Genomic DNA, 25,160 nt, shown 5'->3' on the forward strand with positions numbered 1-25,160 from the left:
CTGGATATTGTGGTTCTCTAGAAACTTCTAATGCACGCTCAGCCTGGAACACCCTGTAGGTAAAAGACAGGTATAGGGAAATTAAAACCAATTTGGGTGCACGTCATCAATGACACCATGCGTCTTCTTATGGAGCTTTGCTGGTGGTCGTATTATGATGTGCAACCAAAGTTATTTTAATTTCCCTATAGAGAAAAATTCTAAAATTATTTAACAATCAATCAATCTGAATTACTGTACAATTTGAATATACAACATTTTTTATTGCAACATTATTTCCCAACCAAAATTGACTCGAGATACCAACGAATGCGCATAAATCAAAACATTACTGATACGGCATTCATACGTCAGATTACCAACACAAAAACCCACCGTCTAACTTTTGTTCAAGATTATTGACACGGTTTAAGGAATGACGCACTTACAACTAGGAAGTCGTACCACCGTCCTCTTCTACGGATCGTACGGTCCGGTTAAAATTAATTGTCGCGCCTGTAGTACTGATGTCATCTCTGATTACATTATGGTTTTACTTTGGCAAGAAAGTAGGTTAGATTAGAATTATACGCCCGTATATTTTCTTCCTTTGTTTGTCACTGACTACCGTAAAGCGTATCCATGTCCGCAAGAGACGGGAACAACGATCAAATTGAAATCGTTAAAATTGAAAAGTGACTAGATGCAAATCTAGAGCTCAAAACTGAATAATTAATGTACTCGGTCTTTCTGACGTGAGATTGACAGACAGATTTCATATTAAATTTGATTATTTTGACGTTTCACGTACTCATTTATATTAGAAACGTTTTATTTGTGGTTGATGCTTGTTTGTTTACAAAACAGATTATACCAATTCTACACTAGATAATAGTGTCATCGAAAAATGGCGTCAGCAATGACTATGAAATGAAGATCACTGTTATTTTATAAACAAATATACTGCATTCTTTGACATATAAACATGTTAGGTACCTATTATTATAGTTATAACATAGTTTTATGGTTATAATCGTACATTTACTCTGTTATTTGTGTCACTAGATTCCATGAGATTGAACATGCAAAGGGTTAATAGTATAGTGACAGTGACACTTGTTTTCTGTCAAATTAATTTAAGAATAAATTATTTTTCAATCCAAATTTGATTGTCGTCTCCTAAAAATCATCTCATTTCTCGTTGTGTGACAGATTTTAGTTAAGAATTAATTAACATACATTTATTTTTAATCCAAATATACAGGGTGGTCCGAACTGTATTCGAACTGAAAAAGTTCGTATAAACGTATATCCTAAAATGCTTATGATACTGGGTGTAGAAGTTTCATTTTTATTTCGATTTTTTCCAAATAATTTCTGAAATAATGTCAATATTTGGATGAAAATTGGTGTTCGGAAGTTTTTTGACATGAGAAATTTGATTTTGATGTCAATATTACTCCTTCATTTGCAGAGGGCGCCACCTACATGTGTTTTAACTGTTTTGAAGAGTAATAACTTTTCGTCCGTACCTGTATAAAACTACTGTGTAAAAAAATATAAATTTCCGTAATTTTTTACGTAAAAAATGTCTCTTGGTGAAAATTGCTACGAGCAACCGTTTTCAAGATATTTCGATTATAAATAGTCAATACATGTCATTATTGACAAAAAATGAATATGTTGAGTAGATAGTTATTTGACTGAAATTATAAATTTGGGAACTTTTTATTTTTTTAAATTAACCATAAATTTTTCTTCGAAAAAATGATGACAAACAGTTTCTATTGAACTTTACACACAAAAATATTTCAAATTTATGATTTCAATCTCATAACTATTTAATCAACATGTTTAATTTATGTCAATGATGACAGGTATTGATAATTTCGGTGCCAAATATCTGGAGAACCATTACTCGTAGCGATTTTTACCAAGAGACCTTTTTACGTAAAAAAACGTCGTAAATGTATATTTTTATCCAGTAGTTTTATACAGGTACGGACGAAAAGTTATTACTCTTCAAAGTAGTTAAAAATATGTAGGTGGCGCCCTTTGCAAGTAGGAGTCGTATTGACATCTAAATCAAATTTCTCATATCAAAAAACTCCCAGACACCAATTTTCATCCAAATATTGACGTTACTTCAGAAATTATTTGGAAAAAATCTCGGAAAAAATCGAAATAAAAATGAAACTTCCTGACCCTGTATCTCCGAAATTAAGCATTGTAGGGCATATATTTATACGGACTTTTTTACTTATATTTATCTACAAAATATGCTGCCGAAGTTTCCGGAATACAGTTCGGATCACCCTGTAGAGTAGAAGATAAATTCATTTGTAGATGTTCTGGTGTTAGATTTTAAAATTATTTAAACAATAGAACACATAAAAAACAGAATTTCTCTTGTATAAACGATTTTTGGTCCTTTTGGTTAACGGCACTATGATAATAATTATTAATTTCAGAGGTTTTTTTAGATAATAATAGTTTTTCAAATTGTTAAAAAATCAGTAGAAATACCTGGCAAAAGTTAAAGTATTCAGGTGTAGCTGATTTTTTTATTTAATTTCTGTATCTTATTGGGGAAAAGCAGAAACCTCTTGAAAATAACCTGTTAAAAATTAAACTAAATTTTAAACGGTTATAGTATATTTATTTTATGTATATAAAATGGATTAATATTATATCCTGTAGAGTTTTTTCAGAACTAATGGCTTTTTAGAATATACATTAATACTTTTGAAAAATCAACTCAGTTAACCGTATAAAAAAGTTGAAAGAGAATAATTATTACAGTTTTATTAACTAATTTTCAAAAGACTCTAAATACAAATTTTTTAGTTATTACAAAATAATTCATTAAAAATTCAATTTTATGTGCAAAATTTTCCGTTAAAAACAAAACAATAACCTAACCACTAAAATGATTATTATTCATTGGTTTCTTACTGTTTCTGATAGTTAAGATTATAATTCCACTAACGGGATCATTGGATAGTTTTATTTTAAATAGTAGATAGACCAGAAATATGCATATTATGAATATAGTAAGCCATCGTATACCTACAATTATAAATACCGAACAAGTCAGTGTTTTTCCTAAATGCTGTTTGGTTTAGTTTACTTTTTTTCTATGTTCTGTATTATAAATCTCCAAGCTAATAATATAGAAAATATTGAAATGTAGATAATATTATTAATATGTATTACGGATGGTGCATCGTCTTTGAAAACATAGGAAACGCATGCGAATTTTTAACTGTCCAGATATTGGCTCCCCTGTTGATTTTAGTCGTATACGATATACAGGGTGGTCCAAACTGTATTCCCGAAATTTCAGTAGCATATTCTGTAGTTATCTACAGAATATGCTACTGAAATAAGCTACTAAAAATACTGAAATAAGCTACTATATGCTACTAAAAATAAGTAATAAATTCGTATAAATGTAAGTATGTCCTAAAAAGCTTAGTTTCGGAGATGCTGGGTGTAAAAATTTCATTTTTATTTCGATTTTTTCCAAATAATCTCTGCAGTAACCTCAATATTTCGATGAAAATTGGTGTCTTGGAGTTTTTTGACATGAGAAATTTGATTTTGATGTCAATATAACTCCTACTTGTAGAGGGCGCCACCTACATATTTTTAACTGGTGTGAAGAGTAATAAGTTTTCGTCCGTACCTGTATAAAACTACTGAGTGCACCTTAACGACATTTTTGACGTAAAAAAGGTCTCTTGGTAAAAATCGCTACGAGTAATGGCTCTCGAGATATTTTAAATCGAAATTATCAATATCTGTCATCATTGACATAAATTAAACACGTTGACTAAATAGATAGAACAACAGAAACTGTTTCATCATCATTTTTTCGAAGAAAAATTTATGGTTGATTTAAAAAAAAAACAAAAAGTTCCCAAATTTATCATTAGTCAAGTAACTATCTACTCAGCATATTATGTTTATTTTTTGCACATTTTTTGTCAATCACATGTATTGACTATTACCATTCTAAATATCTTGAGAACGGTTGCACGTAGCGATTTTTACCAAGAGACATTTTTTACGTAGAAAATCGCGAAAATGTATATTTTTTCACTCAGTAGTTTTATACAGGTACGGACGAAAAGTTATTATACTTCAAAACAGTTAAAACACATATAGGTGGCGCCCCCTACAAATAAAAATTAAAAACACTATTTCTTAATCAAGGAGCCTTGGAAAAATACATTTGATAGTGTAATGTTTTCAGTGTTTTGTCCTGGCCAGTTAGAAAATGCTCAAATCGTATTTTTAATCATATCTCAATTTTTTCAAATGGAACGAGGGTGGCTCATTAGTATATTTGGAAAAAGCATTTTTTACGAATAATTTGATACCACACACTTGGTATTTCGAGTTAAATTTTCGTTACAAAACGCAAGTTATAATTTCAAATAAACTATATGCGAAAATGTCAACAGTTGACATATGATATGTCATTCTATTCAGAGTGATATTTTCTATCAAATAAAGTAAAAAAATACCGAGAGTACCATTTAAAAATCAAAAGTTGTAGTAATTTCCGGTGAAACAGGAAGTGACCAAAAACAATTGAATACGTCAATCAGTCATAATTTATGTCATATACTAACATATCAAATCTCGTTTTTTTATATGAAATAATAAAAAAGTTATAGGGGGTGAGCCACTTTTGAGACGCACCCGGTATAGACGTAGAACATCAATGTTTTGACGTTATCAAACATGCGAAGAGACAAAAGAAAATATCGCAATCAACTTACCTATCGAACGAAATTTTCAAAAACCAACAATGAATTAAAATTCCCGACAGGTTAACCTTTGGTGCAAAGGTACGCACCTCGGAATCTAATCGAATGGTAATTTATGCACTTCGACTGTTGTGTAAGAAAGGTGATTGCAATGAATTGTAGAATTTGCATAGAAAGAGCCTCGATAAAAGTCGATTTTTTCTTATAATCTAGTTAAAAGAAAAGCGATTGGCCAACGAGCGAAGGCTTAAAAAAGTAATGAGTGTTAACAACGTCTGTTACGTTTGCATTAAAATTAATTATGGTTTTTCTTTAACTATATATCAAGGAACCGGTTTTCCTTATTCCCTTTATTATAGCGATGAAGCTAATTATTGTTGTATAATTATCAATAAATCTCGTCTATTCAATTATTAAAAGAAACTGATTTTCAGTTTTCTATAACAAAATTGTGTTATGTTATAATTCTATTATCAATAATTTGCGCCTTTCACTAAATCGTATTTTGTGTATCCAAATATGAATACTTACTTATTAATATCTAGTTGTTAATATTTTTTCGTCATACTATATTGTTATATTATTATAACATAAGCAAAATCAGAATGGAAAAGATGCATATAACGTCCGCCGGACGTTATCATAACGGCCGGCGGCCGTTAAGTTTCTAAGGTAATCGTAACGTCTGTCACCTGCAACAATGACTATTTATTGTCAGTTGGACTTTTCAAAAATTGGGAAAATAGACCATAGCGAGATGTCGCGAGAAATTCCGTTGGAAATACAGGAGGAAGCGGCTGCGGCTACTCAAAATTTACTTCCGACTATAACCAGAGAGAGATATCAGCAGGAATATGACAATTTTTGAAGTGGCGGCAGGATAGAAGTATAAACAGCGTAAATGAAGCGGTATTGCTGGCTTATGCTAAAAGAATGTCTGAAATGTATTCTCCTACATCACTGTGGACAAAGATATCCATGCTGAAGCTTGCGTTGAGAGTATATGAAAACATCGACATATCAAGGTAAAAAGCCATTATATTCTTCGATATTTAATCATACTCATCTAAATTATATTTGTTCATAGATTTGGTAAACTGTTCATGTTTCTGAGGCGCAAAACGAAGGTTATTCACCAAAAGCCAAAGTTCTGTCGGAGAATGACATAAATAATTTTCTACTGGATGCCGATGATTACACCTCGTTACTCGAAAAAATTGTATTGGTGCTTGGTATTCTTGGAGCTTGTAGGCGCAGCGAGCTTTGGTCACTCACAGTTGATGATTTCGAAGATTCGGAGAAAATATTCTTGTCTCATTAAGAAATACTAAAATAAGAAAGATAGGAAATTTCTTATTCCAAAAACGGGCCTTCCGTTTGATGCCTATGGTTTATACAAAAATACATCAACCTGCGTCCTCGTAACTTTGACAATCCAAAAATTTTTCATTGGTTACAAGAAAGGCAAGTGTGTTAAGCAAATCGTCGGTATACATACCATCGGGAGCGTACCGCAGAAAATTGCAAAATTTTTGAACTTGGAGAATCCAGAACGTTATACAGGGCATTCATTTCGTAGATCATCAGCAACCATGCTCGCCGAAAATGGTGGTGATTTACTATCGCTAAAGGAGCTAGGAGGATGGGAGTCTTCAACAGTGGCAGAAACTTACATAGAAAAATCAGTTTCCAAAAGAATGAAAATAACAAATCAACTTTTCATGATAGCTCCAAAAATAATGTGTCTTTAGTGGATACAAATATTTGCCATTCTTCAGTAGCATCATCTTCTTTCTATAAAATCTGTAAATCCTGGAAGGATTACAGATTTCTAAGAACAACAAGTGCACTTTTAATTTCCATGTTCATTATCATGAAAAATGAATTTTAGTATAAGACATTATGTATTTTTTATCCTTACTTGTGTTATTGTTCAATAAAATTTGTTATTAAATAGTAGTGTTTATTGCTCTAAAAAATCTGCAGTATGACGAAAAATCTAGAACGCAACACGGCCGATAACAAATAACGGCCTTGGCTGCTTATGATCCTCGGCTATCGCCTCGGATCACAAACTTCAGCCCGGCCGTTATTTGTTGTTTATCGGCCTTATTACGTTAATAACTATTATATTTGGACAGTATAAATATTATACCTTATGACTTAGTGTCGATTTTGAAACATATCTATTGTATAACCGTTTCTATATATAGTTTGGACAAGTTAAAAATCAACGCCCACTCGAATTAGCATTTTACAATCTTTTAGTGCAAGTTTCACATTTTGATACATTTTTATTAAGAATAGAGAAATACAATCCACAGCTTTATTAGATACTGAATTTAAGATACAGATAAACAATAACAAGTACTAAAGGACATTGGCATCTTTTTTGTAAGGATATTAAACAAATTATTACCCTCGATTAGTGAACAACGAGATTGGTCTTGCACAAAAAATAAGACCAATACCAAGATTAACGTCAGATCTGCACTATCAAGATCGAGTGTGCAAAACTTACGCAAGGCGAAGACCAAGACCAAAACCAAGCATGCAAGATTGTTGCATGCTTTTTGTGGCCTTATGAGTTTTTTCACATCAAGACTATCTTAGGGCACCTACATAGTGAGGCATCTCGATGCGATGCTCGCCGCGATGCATCCAACGCGCACTTACTCGCCGTTTTAAATCAGTGCTTAAAACGAGCGCGTAGGATGTAGCATCCTAAGCGCATCGAGATGCCTCACTATGTAGGTACCCTTAGACTGCCAGACCAAGATCAAGACTATAGGGGTTTTGGTCTTAGTCTTGCATTTGTTCATCACTACCCTCGATAGCTACATGTTGTACTACCCATCATCATCATCATCATCATCAACCAACCACTAAAGTCCACTGCTGGACGTAGGCCTCCCTCGTTTGCTTCCATAACTCCCTATCTTGAGCTATTTGCATCCAGTTACTCTGGATACGCCTTAAGTCGCTATGCCATCTGGTTGAAGGACGGCCTCTGCTTCTGAATGCATCAAAATTATGTCTTGGTCTCCATTATATTATTTTCTTCGTCCATCCGTCATCGTTTAGCCTTGCAATATGCCCTACCCAATTCCATTTCAAAGTAGTTATTTTCTTTATAGCATCCATGACTTTTGTTCTGTCTCCCCCGTAGTTCGATATTCGGTACTGTGTCTCTCAGAGATAGCCCCAACATTGATCTTTCCATTGCTCTTTGCGTAATTCTGATTTTGCTTACTGTTTACTTGGTTAATGTTAGGGTCAGGTTGTACGCATTGATTGTACTACCCAAGTTAGAGAGTAAACTTTGTTAACTGCTTATCATACATAATCATAATACGTTTGCTATAGTCTGTCCAATAAGAGGATATATAACAGTACGATTTGTGTCTGTCATTTTAATAAACAGGTAAATCGTATTTTCTGTTACATTTTTCGGATATCATCTGTCCATATTTTCTCTGACTCGTACCAAAAAGATATCTGTACCTAAGGGATATGGACATCATAACCAGAAACTTTGAAGCAAGGAGACAAATGCTAAACTTATATTTCTTTCCTATAACTTTATTACATACTAACCGTATGTGAGAGTAAGGTGCTGTTCCTAAAGTACAAATACTTATTGTAGATCCAGAAATTTTTTGTAGTTGAAGTAGAATAGACCAAGTAATAAGTATAACAGAACAGTATAAAAGGTGTGTTGAAATCAAGTGAAATGTTCGAATCATCATAGTTGTGATATTCGTTTTATTGCTGAAAATTATTACCTTCATCTTTGCTATTTTTGTTTCACTTTGAGCAATCACAGACTTCTAAAGTAGAATATAGCTCTGGTTAGGCTCTGGTTGACCAAATTAAACAGGTTGGATCGAAATTTTTCAAATGCTAATATAATATCTATTCTTAGTACCCATCATGTTTATAAATTGATGGGAATCGTCATAACCAATCTTTCTTATTTTGACAAATTCAATCGGGTCATCCAATAATGATGGCTTCCAAAAATAATACTTAAAAACGCAGTATCGTCATATTTCAAATGGAAATTTTTATGGTTGGTGTTTTCTACCATATACTCTCGTACCGGAATCTCAAATCAAACAAAGAGCTAAATTTAGAAAACTGAAAGCTTATGTTTTTTTATTTGAATTTTAAATTGTGCGTGAATTTCACCACGTATGCTTTGTATAAATTACTGTTTTATACGCATTTTTTTAGCGTATTGAATTTATTAAAATAAACTAAGTGTTCGAATACAATTCAAACGCATTTGTTTTTTTTACTATTTTGATGAACACCTAGTATTAGTTTTGTAAATATGTTAAAATTATCCTACTACCTAATGTATACAAAATAGAAAGTTGATCACGAAGGGATGCTTTCACACGCTTCGCTAAATTGACCTGCAAAACACTTAAAATACCACCCTTGACGGCCATGTGTTTTTTTGTCTTGTTCGAATGGCAGATCTTAACTTTCTATTTTGTCACGAAGAGACGCCCGTGAACCCTCTCAGGCAGCATCACGCCTATTAATTCAGTCTCTGAATTGTACACTTTTCGCTAATTCTCGCAATATTACTCTCGCCTCAGTTAGGCAATGTTATTTTCTCTCTCACCTATTTATTGTAGGTATTTTATATATCAAGTTTACCTTTAAGTTAATGGGAAGCTGCAGTGAATTTGTTTAATTTCAGTTTGATTTACCGTTTTTAAAGTTTTATCATTTGCCAATATACGTATTGTTGTTGACCCTAGTAGTTTTTTTGCGACGTGTACTGGATCCACTTTGAAATTAATTACACATTCGAGAGTAATTTGAATATTACTCTCAATTTTGGATTTGGTGCTCTCAAGCAGTAGTACCGATACAAAAGCTGGTCCTTCGAGCCGGATCTTTAAAAGGTCCTTAAGTGATGGTATATGTTTACAAAAAACTCACAATAGTAGAAGTGCTCCAATAAAAGGGTAATTCAAACAGTGACAGTATTTTGGACATTAAAACAACTACAAGAAGTGATGAGTGTGTGACAGTGTAACTCGACTACAACGCGTGTGTGTGATAGTGTGCTAAAAAGAGATAGGTGTAAGCTGGAAGTATCCCAGGTAAGACAAGTAGTCTTGCAAATTGTCTCAACAGGATTCCATTCTCCACAATCTCTATTATCTCGTCCTCGATAGACTATAAACTTTTTTAGAGACTCTCTCCCGAAGAAAATCATATAAACCATATTATATTGCTCTCTTTCCTCATTTTTTTTATTGTTGTTATTTTCGCACTAGATTTACACTGCTAGCCTCCCATATAAGTTGATATTGTAGTAAGTTACTCAGAATAACTCTTTCTCTACTAGATTAGTAAATTAATTGTTTCTAAATTTATTGTAGGTCATTTTGTCATCTAAATTTTCTAGATATAACGTCACTAACCCACAGGTATTCTAACTATTGTAATAGCGAGCTATCTAAATTGTTTTTTTTATTTATAATAGTTGTCGTGCCTTGGTAAAAAAAAATGGCTGCAAGTTTGGAAGCTTTGGTTAAAGAACGCGGAATTTATAAAGGAAAAATATCGAAAATTATAAATTGGTATAATAAAAACGCAACCACAGAAACCGATTATTTGGAATTTGAAGCTAGGTTAGATTGCTTAACCCAAGCTTTCACGCTGTATGAAGCCGTTAATATGCAAATTATGAACATAGATTCCAACAGCCAAGACAAGGATGACATAGATGATAAGTATTGCTCATGTCGAGCAAAGTTAAGGGGTAAAATTATAACGCTCTCGCCTCAATCGCAAACTCAACAGGCATCAGTACCCGTATCAAATCATCAGGGTCAAAAACCTAACGTTAATCTGCCTCAATTGCATATTCCTCGGTTTAATGGAGACCTCACTAGTTGGAATGCATTCTACCAATTATTTAATACGCTTATCGTTAACAACAATATGCTTTCAAATATAGAAAAGTTAATTTACCTGAAATCATACCTATCAGGAGAGCCTCTACACCTCATTGACACTTTACAATTAACTGACTCAAATTTAAATATTGCCATTGAAACCCTGAAACAACGTTATGATAATCAATTGTCAATAATATTCTCGCACATTAAGAATTTAGTTGACATACCCTCTCTCACTAAGGTAAATGCTCATATTATTAGAGATTTTATCGTAAAAATAAAACAAAATCTCGACTCTCTCAAAACTCAAGGAATCCCAGTAGACCAATGGGATTTAATACTCATTTACATTTTTTCCCAAAAACTAGATTATGGCACGCGGAAGGCGTACATTGCTGAGCGAGGGGCACATATATCAAAGGCTACATCAGGTACCTTTCCAAAACTAGATGACTTACTCAGTTTCCTTGAATCACGCTGCTCTGTTTTGGAAGACCTCTCAGAACCCAAAATATCCCCTCACACTCAAACCGGTCCCCCTCGAGGCCCTGCCCATAGTAGCTTCTATAGGGCTACTCACCTTGCTCAAGGATTCAATGAGCCAGGTGGTAATGGCCAAATTAATTCTCACCACACTCACTCATCCCACGATATCTCAAATAAATTTGGAACCTCTAGGCCCACTAATTGTATTTTTTGTAAATTACCCACTCACAGAATTTACTCTTGTTCACAGTTTATTCAATTGCCCTTGAACCGAAGAAGTGATTTTGTTTATCAGAACAAATTATGTATAAACTGTTTAGGTTCGAAACATCATATTCGTGACTGCATGTCACTCTTGTCTTGCTCAGTATGCAAGAAAAGACACCACTCGTTGCTGCATTCTGCTAGTCACCCCACTCAAAGGTTCAAACAGAACAATTCTCAAAACAATGCTCGTCAGAGTAACCAAGGCATGAACTCTACTTCTCAACCCCCTGAACCTAAGCAGCCATCCCAAACAAACCCCAATGATCTACCCCAGCAAACCACTAATAGTCACCAAACACTCACTGTTTTTACACAAGAAGATAACGAAGTATTGTTGGCAACAGCCCTTGTCAACATCGTTGCCAAAAATGGACATACCATTACTGCCAGAGCCATACTTGATTCTGGCAGCACTATATCCATTATCACTGAACGACTGTTGGAAATGCTCAATCATACCCCGGAAACTCAAAACGTTCAAATTTCAGGAATTGGGGGAAAAATTGAACACACGAGCAAAGTAATTCGACTTACATTATGCTCGTTGATAGGAAATTTCTCTCTCGATGCAAATTGTTGCATCTTAAATAAAATTACTGATGTCAGTCCTCGAGTTCGAGTAAAACAAAGTAACTTGCAGATCCCTCAAGGCATTGAACTTGCTGACCCTAAGTTTGATCAACCTGCTTGTGTAGATATGTTACTTGGTGCTGATATTTATTATAAGATTTTATCAGGTGACCTATTAAAAATTAATGAACACTCCCTCACTTTGGTTGGAACACACTTTGGATATCTCTTGTCTGGCCTAATTCCTCCGGATACTTTCTCAACACAGGCTATATTTGATGTCACCAACAACCGCAGCTGTCTTCTTGCTCGGAATTCAGATCTTGCTCTTGATTCATTGTTGGAAAAATTTTGGAACATGGAGAACTGCCCTCAATCCTCGGAGAAAATTTTATCTCCAGAAAATAACTTTGTGGAAACTAATTTTCGCGAAACTACCGTTATTTTGAATGACGGTTCTTTTCAAGTGAATCTTCCCCTCAAAATTCCTGAAAAATTATTTCCTCTGGGAGAATCATTCTTTCTCGCCAAAAAACGATTCCTTAATTTAGAAAGGCGATTCGAAAAAAATCCAAATTTATTTCAGGAATATAAAAATTTTATTGATGAATATCTCTCTTTAGGACACGCGCAAGTCGTTCCTCTCTCATTAAAAAACATTCACGGCCATAACAAATATTTTCTACCCCACCACTGTGTTATCCGCGAACAAAGCACAAGTACGAAATTGCGAGTAGTGTTTGACGGCTCTATGAAATCGTCATCAGGATTATCATTAAATGATACAATGTACAAAGGATACACAGTTCAACCTGATCTTTATGATATTTTGCTGAGATTCCGAAGCTTCAAATTCGTCCTCACTGCCGACATTGAGAAAATGTACAGACAGGTCCGAGTGAACCCACGTCAGACATACTTGCAAAATATCCTCTGGCGTAGTAATCCCGCTCATGATTTTCAATGTATTGAGCTGCAAACAGTGACTTATGGTACTAACTCCGCTCCATATTTAGCCACTCGTGTTCTAAACGAGCTGGCATTCTTAAATAAGGAAGAATACCCTCTTGCCGCTGACACAATCCTCTCACAGTGCTATGTTGATGATCTTTTGTGTGGTCAAGACACTCTCGATAAGTTAAAAGACCTGTATTTTCAATTGAACGAAATATGCAAAGGCGCGCATTTCAAGCTGCACAAGTGGTGCTCAAATTCGAATTCTCTTTTAAAAATCGTTAATTCTTCTAATGTATCCTCCGACGTACAGGCATATGACATTAAAGTAGAAGGAGTTTCAAACAAAGTTCTAGGTATTTCATGGAATTCAGAAGCTGACGTATTTTCTATATCGCTACCCGATGTTGCAATTTGCACATCAGCCACTAAACGGGATGTTTTATCAAAAATCGCGCAAATGTTCGATCCATTAGGATTAATTGGCCCTATAATAGTTAATGCTAAAATATTCATGCAAGATATTTGGAAGGCAAAGATTGGCTGGGACGAATATTTGAACGATAGTCTTCTCACAATATGGAATTCTTATTTTCAAAATATTACTCAACTCAAGTGTTTAAAAATACCCCGGTATATATTCCACGATAACCAGATATCTTCTGTTGAACTTCATGGATTTTGTGATGCCAGTCGCAAGGCCTTTGGATCTTGTGTCTACCTGAGAACTATTTACCTTGATAATTCTGTATCATGCTACTTAATTACTTCAAAATCTCGAGTAACTCCAATCAAGGAAGTTACAATACCCCGATTAGAACTCTGTGGTGCTCTATTGCTTTCAACTTTGATTAGTCGTGTCAAATCCATATTTAAGGATAGGTATAATTTTCATAGCGTGAATCTTTGGACAGATTCAGAGATTGTTCTAGCATGGCTAAAGGCTGATTCTTCACGATTCAATGTGTTTGTTGCTAACCGAATATCGCAGATCCAATCTCTCACTAATAATTATGTTTGGCGGCACATCCCTGGTGCAGAAAATCCTGCTGACTGCCTCTCTCGTGGTACAACTTCTGAGCAAATAATGAACTCTTCTCTTTGGTGGAATGGACCACAGTTTCTACAAACCTTTGATTTCGACTTAGACTCACTAAATATCAAGGTACCTCCAACTCACGAAGAAGAAAGAAAGGAAAGTACTGTCTTACTCCTCAGGAATGATAATTTCTGGGAAACACTGTTTGACCGATTTTCCAATTATTCCAAATTACGAAGATCTATTGCATTTATATTAAGGTTTATTAATAATAGTCGCGCTAATTCTCAAAAACTCATTGGACCTCTCACTGTTGATGAATTAAGAAACTCTGAACTTTTCATAATAAAAACAATTCAGTCTACGTATTTCTCAAAAGAACTAAACGAGTTAAAAAGTCCAGCTCGGAAGATATCGGACAAACAAATATTAAAATTAAATCCATTTATCGATGGAGAAAATGTAATCAGAGTAGGAGGAAGATTATCACAAGCTCTAGTCCCATATGATCAAAAATTTCCCATTTTATTGCCCTCAAAAAATCGCGTTGTCAAACTACTCTTACTTAAAGAGCATATTAGACTCGGACACGCTGGTCCTCAAACTGTCTTGTCAAATCTTCGCCTCCGATATTGGCCCCTAAATGGATTAAGGGAAATCAAAAAGGAATGCTTGCAATGTATGACATGTTGTAGATTCAAAATAAAAAACCATCAACAGCTGATGGCTGATCTCCCAAAAGACAGAGTCATTCCCTCTCGGCCATTTTCACGCACAGGTGTAGATTTTGGTGGCCCCTTTTTTGTGAAATCGTCGAGTCTTAGACGCTCAAAAACCGAAAAATGCTACATAGCATTATTTGTTTGCATGGTTACCAAGGCTATACATATAGAATTGGTGTCAAGTCTCTCTACAGAAGCATTTTTGGCTTCATTAAAACGATTCATTTCAAGGCGAGGAAATCCACATGTCATTTTTAGTGACAATGGAACAAATTTCTTAGGTGCACGAAACCAACTCAGAGAATTTTACACTCTATTCAAGTCTAAGTCAACCCAAGAACAGATAAATGATTTATTGGTATGCAATGAGATAAACTGGAAGTTTATTCCCCCACATTCTCCCCATTGGGGCGGCTTATGGGAAGCCGGAATCAAAAGTACCAAATATCATTTAAGGCGATTAGCAGGACAGCAGAATTTTACTTTTGAGGAGTTATATACAATACTCACACAAATTGAGGCAATATTAAATTCACGACCTCTTCTCCCCTTATCCTCTGACCCCTCAGATTTTACTTGTTTAACCCCGGGACATTTCTTGATAGGAACTTCGTTGACCTCTTTCCCAGAAAAAGACCTTTCCAATATTTCAGAAAATAGACTTAATCGCTGGAACGATGTGTAAAATTCAACAACAGTTTTGGTCCAAATGGTCTAAAGACTACCTCAATCTTCTCCAGAATCGACCAAAATGGCTATACCCCTCACCAAACCTTCAAGTTAACGACATAGTTTTCTTAAAGGAAATTAACACTAAACCTCTAGACTGGCCTCTGGCTAGGGTACTTGAAATTATACCCAGTAAGGACGGAAATGTTAGACTTGTTAAAGTAAAATCTAAAAATGGCATTTTAACAAGAAACGTCACTAAATTATGTCCCCTACCCAAACTCGATAACTAGCCCTAATCATAAAATAATTTTCTTTATAGTATGTTTCCTTTAAATTTTGATTTAAGTTTGTCGCGTACGCTAAGAATTAGATTGTTTAGATATATTGTAAAAATGCAATTGATGATTCATCATACCTCAGTTACCCTGTTGTTTGCGGTTAAAGGCAGAGCCTTTAAGGCGGGGAGTATGTTCGAATACAATTCAAACGCATTTGTTTTTTTTACTATTTTGATGAACACCTAGTATTAGTTTTGTAAATATGTTAAAATTATCCTACTACCTAATGTATACAAAATAGAAAGTTGATCACGAAGGGATGCTTTCACACGCTTCGCTAAATTGACCTGCAAAACACTTAAAATACCACCCTTGACGGCCATGTGTTTTTTTTGTCTTGTTCGAATGGCAGATCTTAACTTTCTATTTTGTCACGAAGAGACGCCCGTGAACCCTCTCAGGCAGCATCACGCCTATTAATTCAGTCTCTGAATTGTACACTTTTCGCTAATTCTCGCAATATTACTCTCGCCTCAGTTAGGCAATGTTATTTCTCTCTCTCACCTATTTATTGTAGGTATTTTATATATCAAGTTTACCTTTAAGTTAATGGGAAGCTGCAGTGAATTTGTTTAATTTCAGTTTGATTTACCGTTTTTAAAGTTTTATCATTTGCCAATATACGTATTGTTGTTGACCCTAGTAGTTTTTTTGCGACGTGTACTGGATCCACTTTGAAATTAATTACACATTCGAGAGTAATTTGAATATTACTCTCAATTTTGGATTTGGTGCTCTCAAGCAGTAGTACCGATACACTAAGAACATCAATGTTGCACAGATAAATTTCAAATTAATATCTGGTGAGGTTATCACGTTTTTCTGCTGATTTAGCGTTATTAATTTAGTAAAACCAAGCAAGAAATAGATAAATCTAGGCGATCATGAGAATTTAGTGCAAAAACTACAGTTGCAATTAATTAGATTGCTGTTTCAATATTTAACACATTCCTATATTCGATATCTATGTTATACGAATGAATAATGCATTATGTGAGCGCTATAGAGACTGGTTTGTAATGAGTAGGTTCTTGTCCCAAATTACTTGTATCCCGTTTACTTTAGAAAAAAAAACTTAAATACAGATAAGAATCAAAAAATAGTATACATATTGGTTTAGCCTATAACAATAACACACCTATACAGTGTTTTTTAAAGTTATTATGTAAATACGAGAATGTATTGGCAGTAAAATATTTCCTGGTTAAACCCCTACGGTTATCTACATATGTGTCCATTTTTCATTGTTTTGAACTTGATTAGAGGATAGATAATCTATCTATTGATATGTCAATTGTCAATGTAAAATATATAAATACCAAACAAATCTAAGACAACCATAAAATATTTAATTGCTTTGAAATAATTGTTCCATGTTCTGATATTGAACAGAAATATTTCTGAATATGCTTGACTGATTTTCAATTAACCTTATAAAAGCTATTTATATTTCTCATATCTATAGTGGTTGGTATAATATCGATTTTGTCCCATTAACTAGATAATATGTTAAGTTTCCTATTTATTATGTTTTTTCTTCAATAATATCCTGTTTTAACTTTGTTATATTCTTCAAGTCGCATTGATATTATTTTTTTAACGATTTGTTATGCACTTGGTATGCAATGGGTAGAAAATATATAATAGTCTGCAAAATGAGATTATCCACTACTGTCACTTCCATTATTTAACGTTGTCTTCTTTTATTTCATCATCATCATCCTCATCATTTTCAACACATTCGACCATTTCCAATTATGGCGTAGCCTCCCTCACATACAATCTTTGTAGTTGGGCCCATTGTTGTCTATTGCTGGCTATGCGGGCCCAAGTTATCCCTGTTAATTTCCTGATATCATGGTCCAATCTCAGGATTGGTCTTCCTCTAGGTCCCTTAATTCGTTGTGGGTACCATACTGTAATTGTTGTGGTACATCTGTTGTCCGTCCTTCTTGCCAGGTATCCTGCCTGAGGGACTTGACTCTGTAGATAACATCTATTACCTGGATCTTTTGCCGTATCCACTCTCTTCACAATAAATACAGTAAACTCTGTTTTTTTTCTCAGGTAAGATTTCGACAGACGATGACAGAAGAAAAGCAGATGACGTCCCATACCAATCTATTTATTTTACTAAAAAAAGTTTCTAATAATTTTTAAGTTATCTATGGATGGGTTTAAATATAAATCCGTCATGAGTCGTGTCTTGTTGTTTTTAACCAGTTTTATTGGTTTATTTAAAAAATGACAGATCGTATTTCATTTTTATTGGTTTGACGGAACGATGAACGACAAACGAACACCGATGCGTATGAACTCGCCTTTAGATTTTTGTCACTTTTGACGCTTGTCAAAGTCTTGCCAAATTATAGGTTATAATTTTCTGTCAACTTTTGTTAAACACCCTGCGTTTTGGAAGATGATGCATTTTGATTCGTATTATTACGTGTGTTTTGTGTCTTTTGAAGTCAAGTAGAGGAAAAATCGAGTGAAAATTAACTGTAGACCCAGAGCACAGTTTATGGTTAATACTCGCTGTCCAGGCAGAAAGTCTTATACACCAATGAAGTTGCCATCGATAAAGTTTGTATACCATTTCGTCGTAGATAAGTGCATCTCGTATATGGTAGAAGGATCAAACTAAACACATACTAAAAACTGGAGTAGCTGTAAAATATCGACATCACACGATAGGTAAATAATGGATTTTAGTACTGCAGAAAAATAATGTCAAAAGGTACTGGTTTAAAAAAATTATGATTAAAGTTAATTAATCAACCTTTAAGGTATAAAATTTGGTAGGTGTTATTATTAATAAAATAGTTTGTTTTATTTACCTATGTTGTTTTATTTATTCCTGTGAAATATTACAAATTTGTATTTGTACATAAGTTATATTGATAAATATAATCATAAATGCGGGTAGTTTCATAAAGCTTGAAAGTAAATAATAGTTCTTTTTTATATTTTTTTGGTATGTAGTGTCTTGTTCTTGTTTGTTTTGTATTAACATATACCGTTTTTATTAAATAAAATAACTCGATTACATTTTCAGTTTTATATAGTTTTTTTCACAATATTTTGAAGTAATCACTTGTCATCTTGTCAATCAAATTTTAAATATATCCTGCTATGCGTTCCAGTTGTACCAACTTATTTCTTTGTAAAATAAAATAAACTACTTTGAAATTAAAATGACAGACACATCTATCACTGTCAAGGATCTTCTCGTTGGACAGACTATATATGAACTTTCTCCAGATCTTTATTTCCTAAAAGTAATTTCCTTTTACGTTTATTGCCATTTTTATTGCAATTTTGATATCGACTCTTTCATTTTGGCATTGCTCCAGACGATTTTGTAATCTGAGATCCACGAATGTTCTCCATGAAAAAACTATGTTTCGTAAGTAATGCTTGTAATCTTTAACTGAAATATTAAAAGATCCAGATGTTTCACCATCAAAAATTTTGTGCAACTTATATTTTATTATATCTAGGTAAATATTTTACAGTCTTCTGTTTTATTGTGGTTTTCAGGCGAATTAATATAGGGATTTTTGTAAGTGTTTACATATTCGCCTGTACTGAGCAAACGTTATCTCTAAATTATAGGCTTGGTGCATTCTCCGCCGGTGCTGCCACAATCGGAGAATATCGTAAACAATCGATATATACAAATACACAGGTTGAAATAGCGAGTATACGAAAAATGTATTATTTAATTATTCTAAAAGTGGTAGGAAGTATAATTTGTAAAAATTCTAAGTAAAAAAGTAAATATTTTGATGTCTCCAGCAGGTCGAACTTGTATTATAATTTATTATTCCAGCTAAAAAAACTTTTTAGATGAGTTCAACTACGGTATCAAGCATATTTTTACGCACCGGTTTTGCTAGTGGAGTCATAATTGGGGCTATTTCGGCTATGACAAATATTTTTAAAGGTACATAATTATAATTTTAGAAGATGTTCATAATAACGTTGATTAAAATATATACCAGTAGGTGATATTGCAAATTATATTTTATCCTCTCATAGTATATGTCTATTTAATTTTTTCTCCAATTATAACTCCACTAGCAAACAACTAAAATACTTAAATATTATGACGAAGCCACGATTTCAATATTATTTTAATGCGATCAACACAAACTGAGTAATGAAAATTTCTGATTTCTGCCGTAGAGAGCGCTGCGGTCGGCATTTTTTGAAATCAAGTGAAATTCACCAAGCTTATATAGTAAATGCACAATGGTTACTTATGATTTATGATGTAAAGTGTACAGTAAAGTACGATGTTTAATTATTGAAAATTTTAAAAAATAGTATTTGTATATTGGTTAACGTGCTACAGCGGCTAATTTGGTTGTATTGATAGGCTACCTTTAGACAACAAGATGAAGTTCTCAGATAGTCACCCGACCAAATTCTCACCTCGGGTATCGTCGCTGAACTCCAGTGATCGACTAGAAAATGGTGGCTCTACAATAGTTAGGTTATTGCGATTATAAGAGTTTATTTACGATTTTTTTGCCACATTTGTCCATAACGGAGATGTTACCCCAACACAGAAAAACAGTACTTAACTCAAGAACTCGAAGAACTCAACTCAAAGAACTTTTTGACACTCCAATTGGTGTTTCTGATGTTTTTGATATACAGGGTATATTAGAAATCAAAGATGTTTTGCCCTCGCAGAAATCAAAGGCCTTACATACTACTACTTCTATATCGAACAATATTGCAGTTTATATTTGTTCAATTTCGGTCTTTTAATTCTATATATTACAAAATTTAACGAAAAATCGGATTCGAAATGCCTCAGGTCCACTTTGGTCAATTCCAATTCAAAACTAACAAGAATAGATTAGTCATACCAACCTGTCTCAAGTAAAGAAACTCCAACACAATTCCAATCCACCTCTATCCGCATTCACTTTTCTCTTTATATCACCCGAAGCAATAAAGATCATGCAAAACCCGACACTCCAAACGCCTGTAATTCCCCAAATAAGGGTTGTTAGGTTTTCTGCAAGCGCGCACGAGGAACTTCGGACGCTCGAAGACGCGGCGCGCTGATCGCTCTCGTAGCGCAACGATGACTAACCGAAAGCGCCTGCTGGTACTGCTTGGCGAGCCGAGCGCGGTGGTAGCAGGAAAAAGATTTGCAGCGGGAAAGTCTCAAGCGCCGGGATGCCGCTAGGCGACGACGGTACTTTAGAGGAGCGGATATTGATCGATCTTCTAAAGCCTAAAGCAGAGCTTATTCAATAAAGCAGCTTTGAATATTCTCTAGAGATTATTCTTCTTCAATTAGCATCTGCTTTTGATGCTCTGATAATGTGGATTTGAATAACTTGATTGGTTCAACTTGATCTCCGAGAAGCTCAACAAATTAGGCAAAGAAAATAAAATCCTTCTACTCTGGGTGCCTGCTCACCAAGGGATAGAAGGCAATGAAAAAGCAAATGATCTAGCTAGAAAAGGAGCGAACACTCCACTAACTGGACCAGAACCGTTCTGTTCTCCAAGCGGGAACCAACTGAAAGGTTTTTCTGGATATAAGTAAAAATAATCTTCAGATTGTCACGCGGTTTCTAACAGGACACTATCTCCTCAACGAACTCCTCAGTAAGCTGAAGCTGAGAAACAACGGCAAATGCAGATTCTGTGGGGAAAATAGGGAAACACCAGAACACCTTATCAATGAGTGCGACGAGACGACGCGACGACCGTTCGTGCCATGAACTTTGGTACGGCTGAGGTCGAGGATGGAGAGCTGGCATCTGTAGAGTCGTCTCAGATACTGGCTTTTGTTAAAGCCCTAAGGTTGTATGATGAGTTATAACTCGTTATATCTCAAGAAAGGGGAACACACAATCCTTCTATTCACAAAATTGAATGTCTTTTGGAGTATTTTGCGGTCGCCACAATACGATCAGCAGGTTGCAGTGGATCGGGCCGATAGTCACCTAAAAGAATCTAATCCAGGAGTATTCTACAAATTCACATCACCATACTGTATATCCATATACCGGTATCCATTATCCTATCACTGCAGGATCTATATACTCATCGCGAGGACAAAAATATGAATGGTAGAAATATGGAAACACGTCCACGGAGTTGAGGAAAATACAGTGTCGATTCTCTTACTAAAATAGGGATACATGTGCGTCATTTGTGTGACTTGAAACAGCTCTTAGCATTGGTGCATAAAACTGTATCCAAGGATATTCAAATTCTTTATTCATGTTAAATTACCATTAATGTTTACAATCGTCAATATTATTAAGCATTTCAAGATACAAAGTAAAATGAAATAAATATGTAATACAGATATAATAAAAATAGAACATTACAGATAAAATATTCACATTAACAACTTCTTCACAAAACACAAACACATTAAAATATACTTTAGCCAGAGAAATTGACGTGAATTGAATGAGAACGTCCGCACTAGAATCAGAATCCTGAGATGCTACGTGCTCTCAACCCTTCTATATTTAGCAGAGGCGTGGACCCTTACCGACGCATCATGCAAGCGTGTGGAGGCATTTGAGATGTGGTGCTATCGGCGCATGCTTAGGATTTCGTGGGTGCATCGCATGTCAAATGAGACTGTACTACATCGCATCAACAAGGAGTTGGAGTTTCTGGCAAATGTCAAACGAAGAAAACTAGAATACTTCGGACACATCATGCGGAACGAGAAATACCGCCTACTCCAACTCATACTGCAGGGGAAAATAGAAGGCAGAGGATCAGCGGGACGCAGACGAATATCGTGGCTGCGAAATCTACGAACATGGACCGGATTGACGTCAACAGCTTTGTTCAGAACGGCAGTGAACAAAGTAATATGGATCAATGTGATACCCAACATCCAAAGAGGATAGGCACTTCAAGAAGAAGAGAGAAATTGAAAGAAAGATTTTCTTTTAGTTTTAAAGATATTCATCTTGCAAGTAGAACGCATTTTCAGTGTCGAAATGTCCTCAATTTAATTTTGAATCCCTGTTTCATAAATTCTTAAAACATTCAGACGTTTATAATAAAATTTAACAGACCAATTCCCCGGAATACAAAAGGAAACTTCCAAATTTTTTCATGTTTCTACATTCATTAAATAATTACCTAACCAAATTTTGATTAGGTAATTATTTTAGAGAAATTTTTAGAAATAGATTTTACAGACCGATTGGTCTTTATAAAATTATATTCGCAAGAGCCAGAGCAAGAGTTTTGTTTGGGAACACTCAGTATAAGAAATACTGCAGCTCTAAGTTGCAACGACCTGCCCTCTAATTGATCAATCATAACAATAATAAAACTGAATAGTATGAGCAATTATATTAAATTGGAGAACAAAATGGAAAAATATTCCATCAAAAAATTAAGAGCTTCATAATAGATATGTTACGGTTAAGGTCCGATGTCCGCTTAATGTCGACATTACCTGGTTAATCTCGAGAATAATACACAACAGAACAACCAAAAATATAACCATCCCAAACATTAACCTGTTAATGTCGACATTAACCGGACATCAGACTTTAACCGTAACAGATATAAATATTTTTTGTCGTTACTTATAATCAAGAAAATATACTACTGTGTTCTTACATAATGTACCTACTAGAAACCTTGAACAAAATATATTATAATTAGGTAGTTAGCTGTTTCAATTAGATATAAACTAATTACACATTATTGCAATATTTAATTTTATTGGCATTTTCATTGTTTTCAGTCTTGTAGTACTAAAATTGTTGAAAAAAATTAATTAGTTCTTATTTATGACAATATTAAGACTGCAAAATAAAACACTAATTCACCACAATACACCAAAGCACCTTACTTTTTACACTGGATGCGCGTTTCGCTAATCATGTTAGCATCATTAGCAGACAATCAAAACAGTTTCAATCACATGGTTAGTTTGTAACATGGTTAGTGAAACGCGCATCCAGTGTGATAAGTAAAGTGCTTTGTCCTGTTATGCTGTAGTGTTTTATTTTGCTGTCGTAACACCAAAAGTTTCAGCCTCCAACTGAAATATTAGGAAATATTAATTTAAATAAAATAAATGAAAATAACAACATAACACATAGATCTCTAACATATCTAAAGTAAGATTTGCAATTTAAATTAATATTAAGTCCAGCTCAACTAAAATGGCAGTAGGTACTCGACAATTTGCGGCTAGACAGCCTTGAGTCAGTACCCCAAGGCAACTTAAGCGCAGTACCAAAATGGTAGAAGGTACTTAAGAAGAACGATAAAGAACAAGACAAATTTACAAACTTCAATTCTGTTTAAAATGTGACTTGGTTATATTTTATTTTGCTATTTTTAGGTTAGAGCCTGATATAAATATTTATAATATGAGGCAAACTCGAATTCGATTTACGGTTTTTTGTTTATACTTTCCAAAATGGTTTGCGGTTATTTAAATAAACAGATATACTGACTAGAGGACACAGATTTTATTATTGTCGCTAATTATCTTTCTGAAACAGATGACAAACATATGGTAAAACTTAGTTTTATTTAATAACCACAATAATAGAATAATTTATTCATGACAGAATTATATAAATATTAGAACCTCTTTTAGTGCAAAGTGTACACGATAGCTTAATATCCGTAAAAAACTCATCGCAATTATTAGAATATTTTGAACGGGAAAGCGGTAGTAATGGCCTTTTATGTCCCTAAAATACTGTTAAGAAGGTAAGTTTTGTTGATAAGAAAAATAATAACTGTTTATATATTTATAACTAACTTGTACCCGCGACTTCGTTCGCGTCGAATTAATCATTTGTAATGGTGATGATAAAGCAAAGCAAGAATTTCCATTAACATACAAACTGGATAAAATTTTCTCACATTTATGTCAGCATGAGAAAAAACAATCGAGAAACCCCTCCTTATCGAACCTCTACGCCCCACAGTCAATCCGTTCGCCAAAAATCAGTTTTAAACGTCAAGCAGTTTAAGCAGAATCGCTATTACTCCATGGTCATATTTTATGAAACACCCTGTATAAATTTTTAAAAAATGCTTTAAACGGCAATAACTTGTTTAATTTAAATTGAACACCCTATATATTTTACGTGAATCAGATGCACAATGTAATTGTCTATCAAATTGTATTATACCATTTTTTACCCATCTCTTCAAGTTTTCGTAGAAAATGCATTTTCTTATAATTTAGACCTCATTTATCAATATACCCATGGAATATTGACATTTCAGATTGTTTTTAAAGCAACAAATGTACAAAATGTACAGGTGCTAAAAACGATAATATTACTAGCCCATTTGTATACAAAAAGAAAACTATTTCAATCTTTATAAAAGAGTATACCATTAATTAAATCTACCACCATTATTTTCGCCTAAATATTAATTAATTA

The 25,160-nt window shown here is 34.1% G+C and overlaps 2 protein-coding genes across 2 annotated transcripts in view; one reads left to right on the forward strand and one right to left on the reverse strand.

Moving 5' to 3' along the window:
- LOC115883044 (cGMP-dependent protein kinase, isozyme 2 forms cD5/T2) overlaps window positions 1–20,876 on the reverse strand; it is a 96,757-nt gene extending 75,881 nt beyond the window's left edge. Inside the window, exon 1 of the mRNA XM_030901321.1 lies at window positions 20,617–20,876. The gene's annotated coding sequence lies outside the window, so the exon portion shown is untranslated. The remainder of the gene's footprint in view (window positions 1–20,616) is intronic.
- On the forward strand, window positions 10,290–15,684 carry LOC115883053. The gene is made up of 2 exons (XM_030901328.1): window positions 10,290–14,471; window positions 15,376–15,684. The coding sequence occupies exons 1-2, from the start codon at window positions 10,290–10,292 to the stop codon at window positions 15,682–15,684; spliced, it is 4,491 nt and encodes a 1,496-aa protein (XP_030757188.1).
- Window positions 20,877–25,160: the final 4,284 nt, after the last annotated feature.

This window comes from Sitophilus oryzae, unplaced genomic scaffold (assembly GCF_002938485.1).
Source record: "Sitophilus oryzae breed Bouriz unplaced genomic scaffold, Soryzae_2.0 scaffold_1802_pilon_pilon, whole genome shotgun sequence".
NCBI classification, from domain to species: domain Eukaryota; kingdom Metazoa; phylum Arthropoda; class Insecta; order Coleoptera; family Curculionidae; genus Sitophilus; species Sitophilus oryzae.

Excerpts from the sequence above, each read along its gene's own strand:
- LOC115883053 (XM_030901328.1), top strand. The coding sequence starts at position 10,290 with ATGGCTGCAAGTTTGGAAGCTTTGGTTAAAGAACGCGGAATTTATAAA. Across the intron at positions 14,472-15,375 it reads ATGGAGAAAATGTAATCAGA|AAAATAGACTTAATCGCTGG; the intron begins GTAGGAGGAAGA and ends CCAATATTTCAG.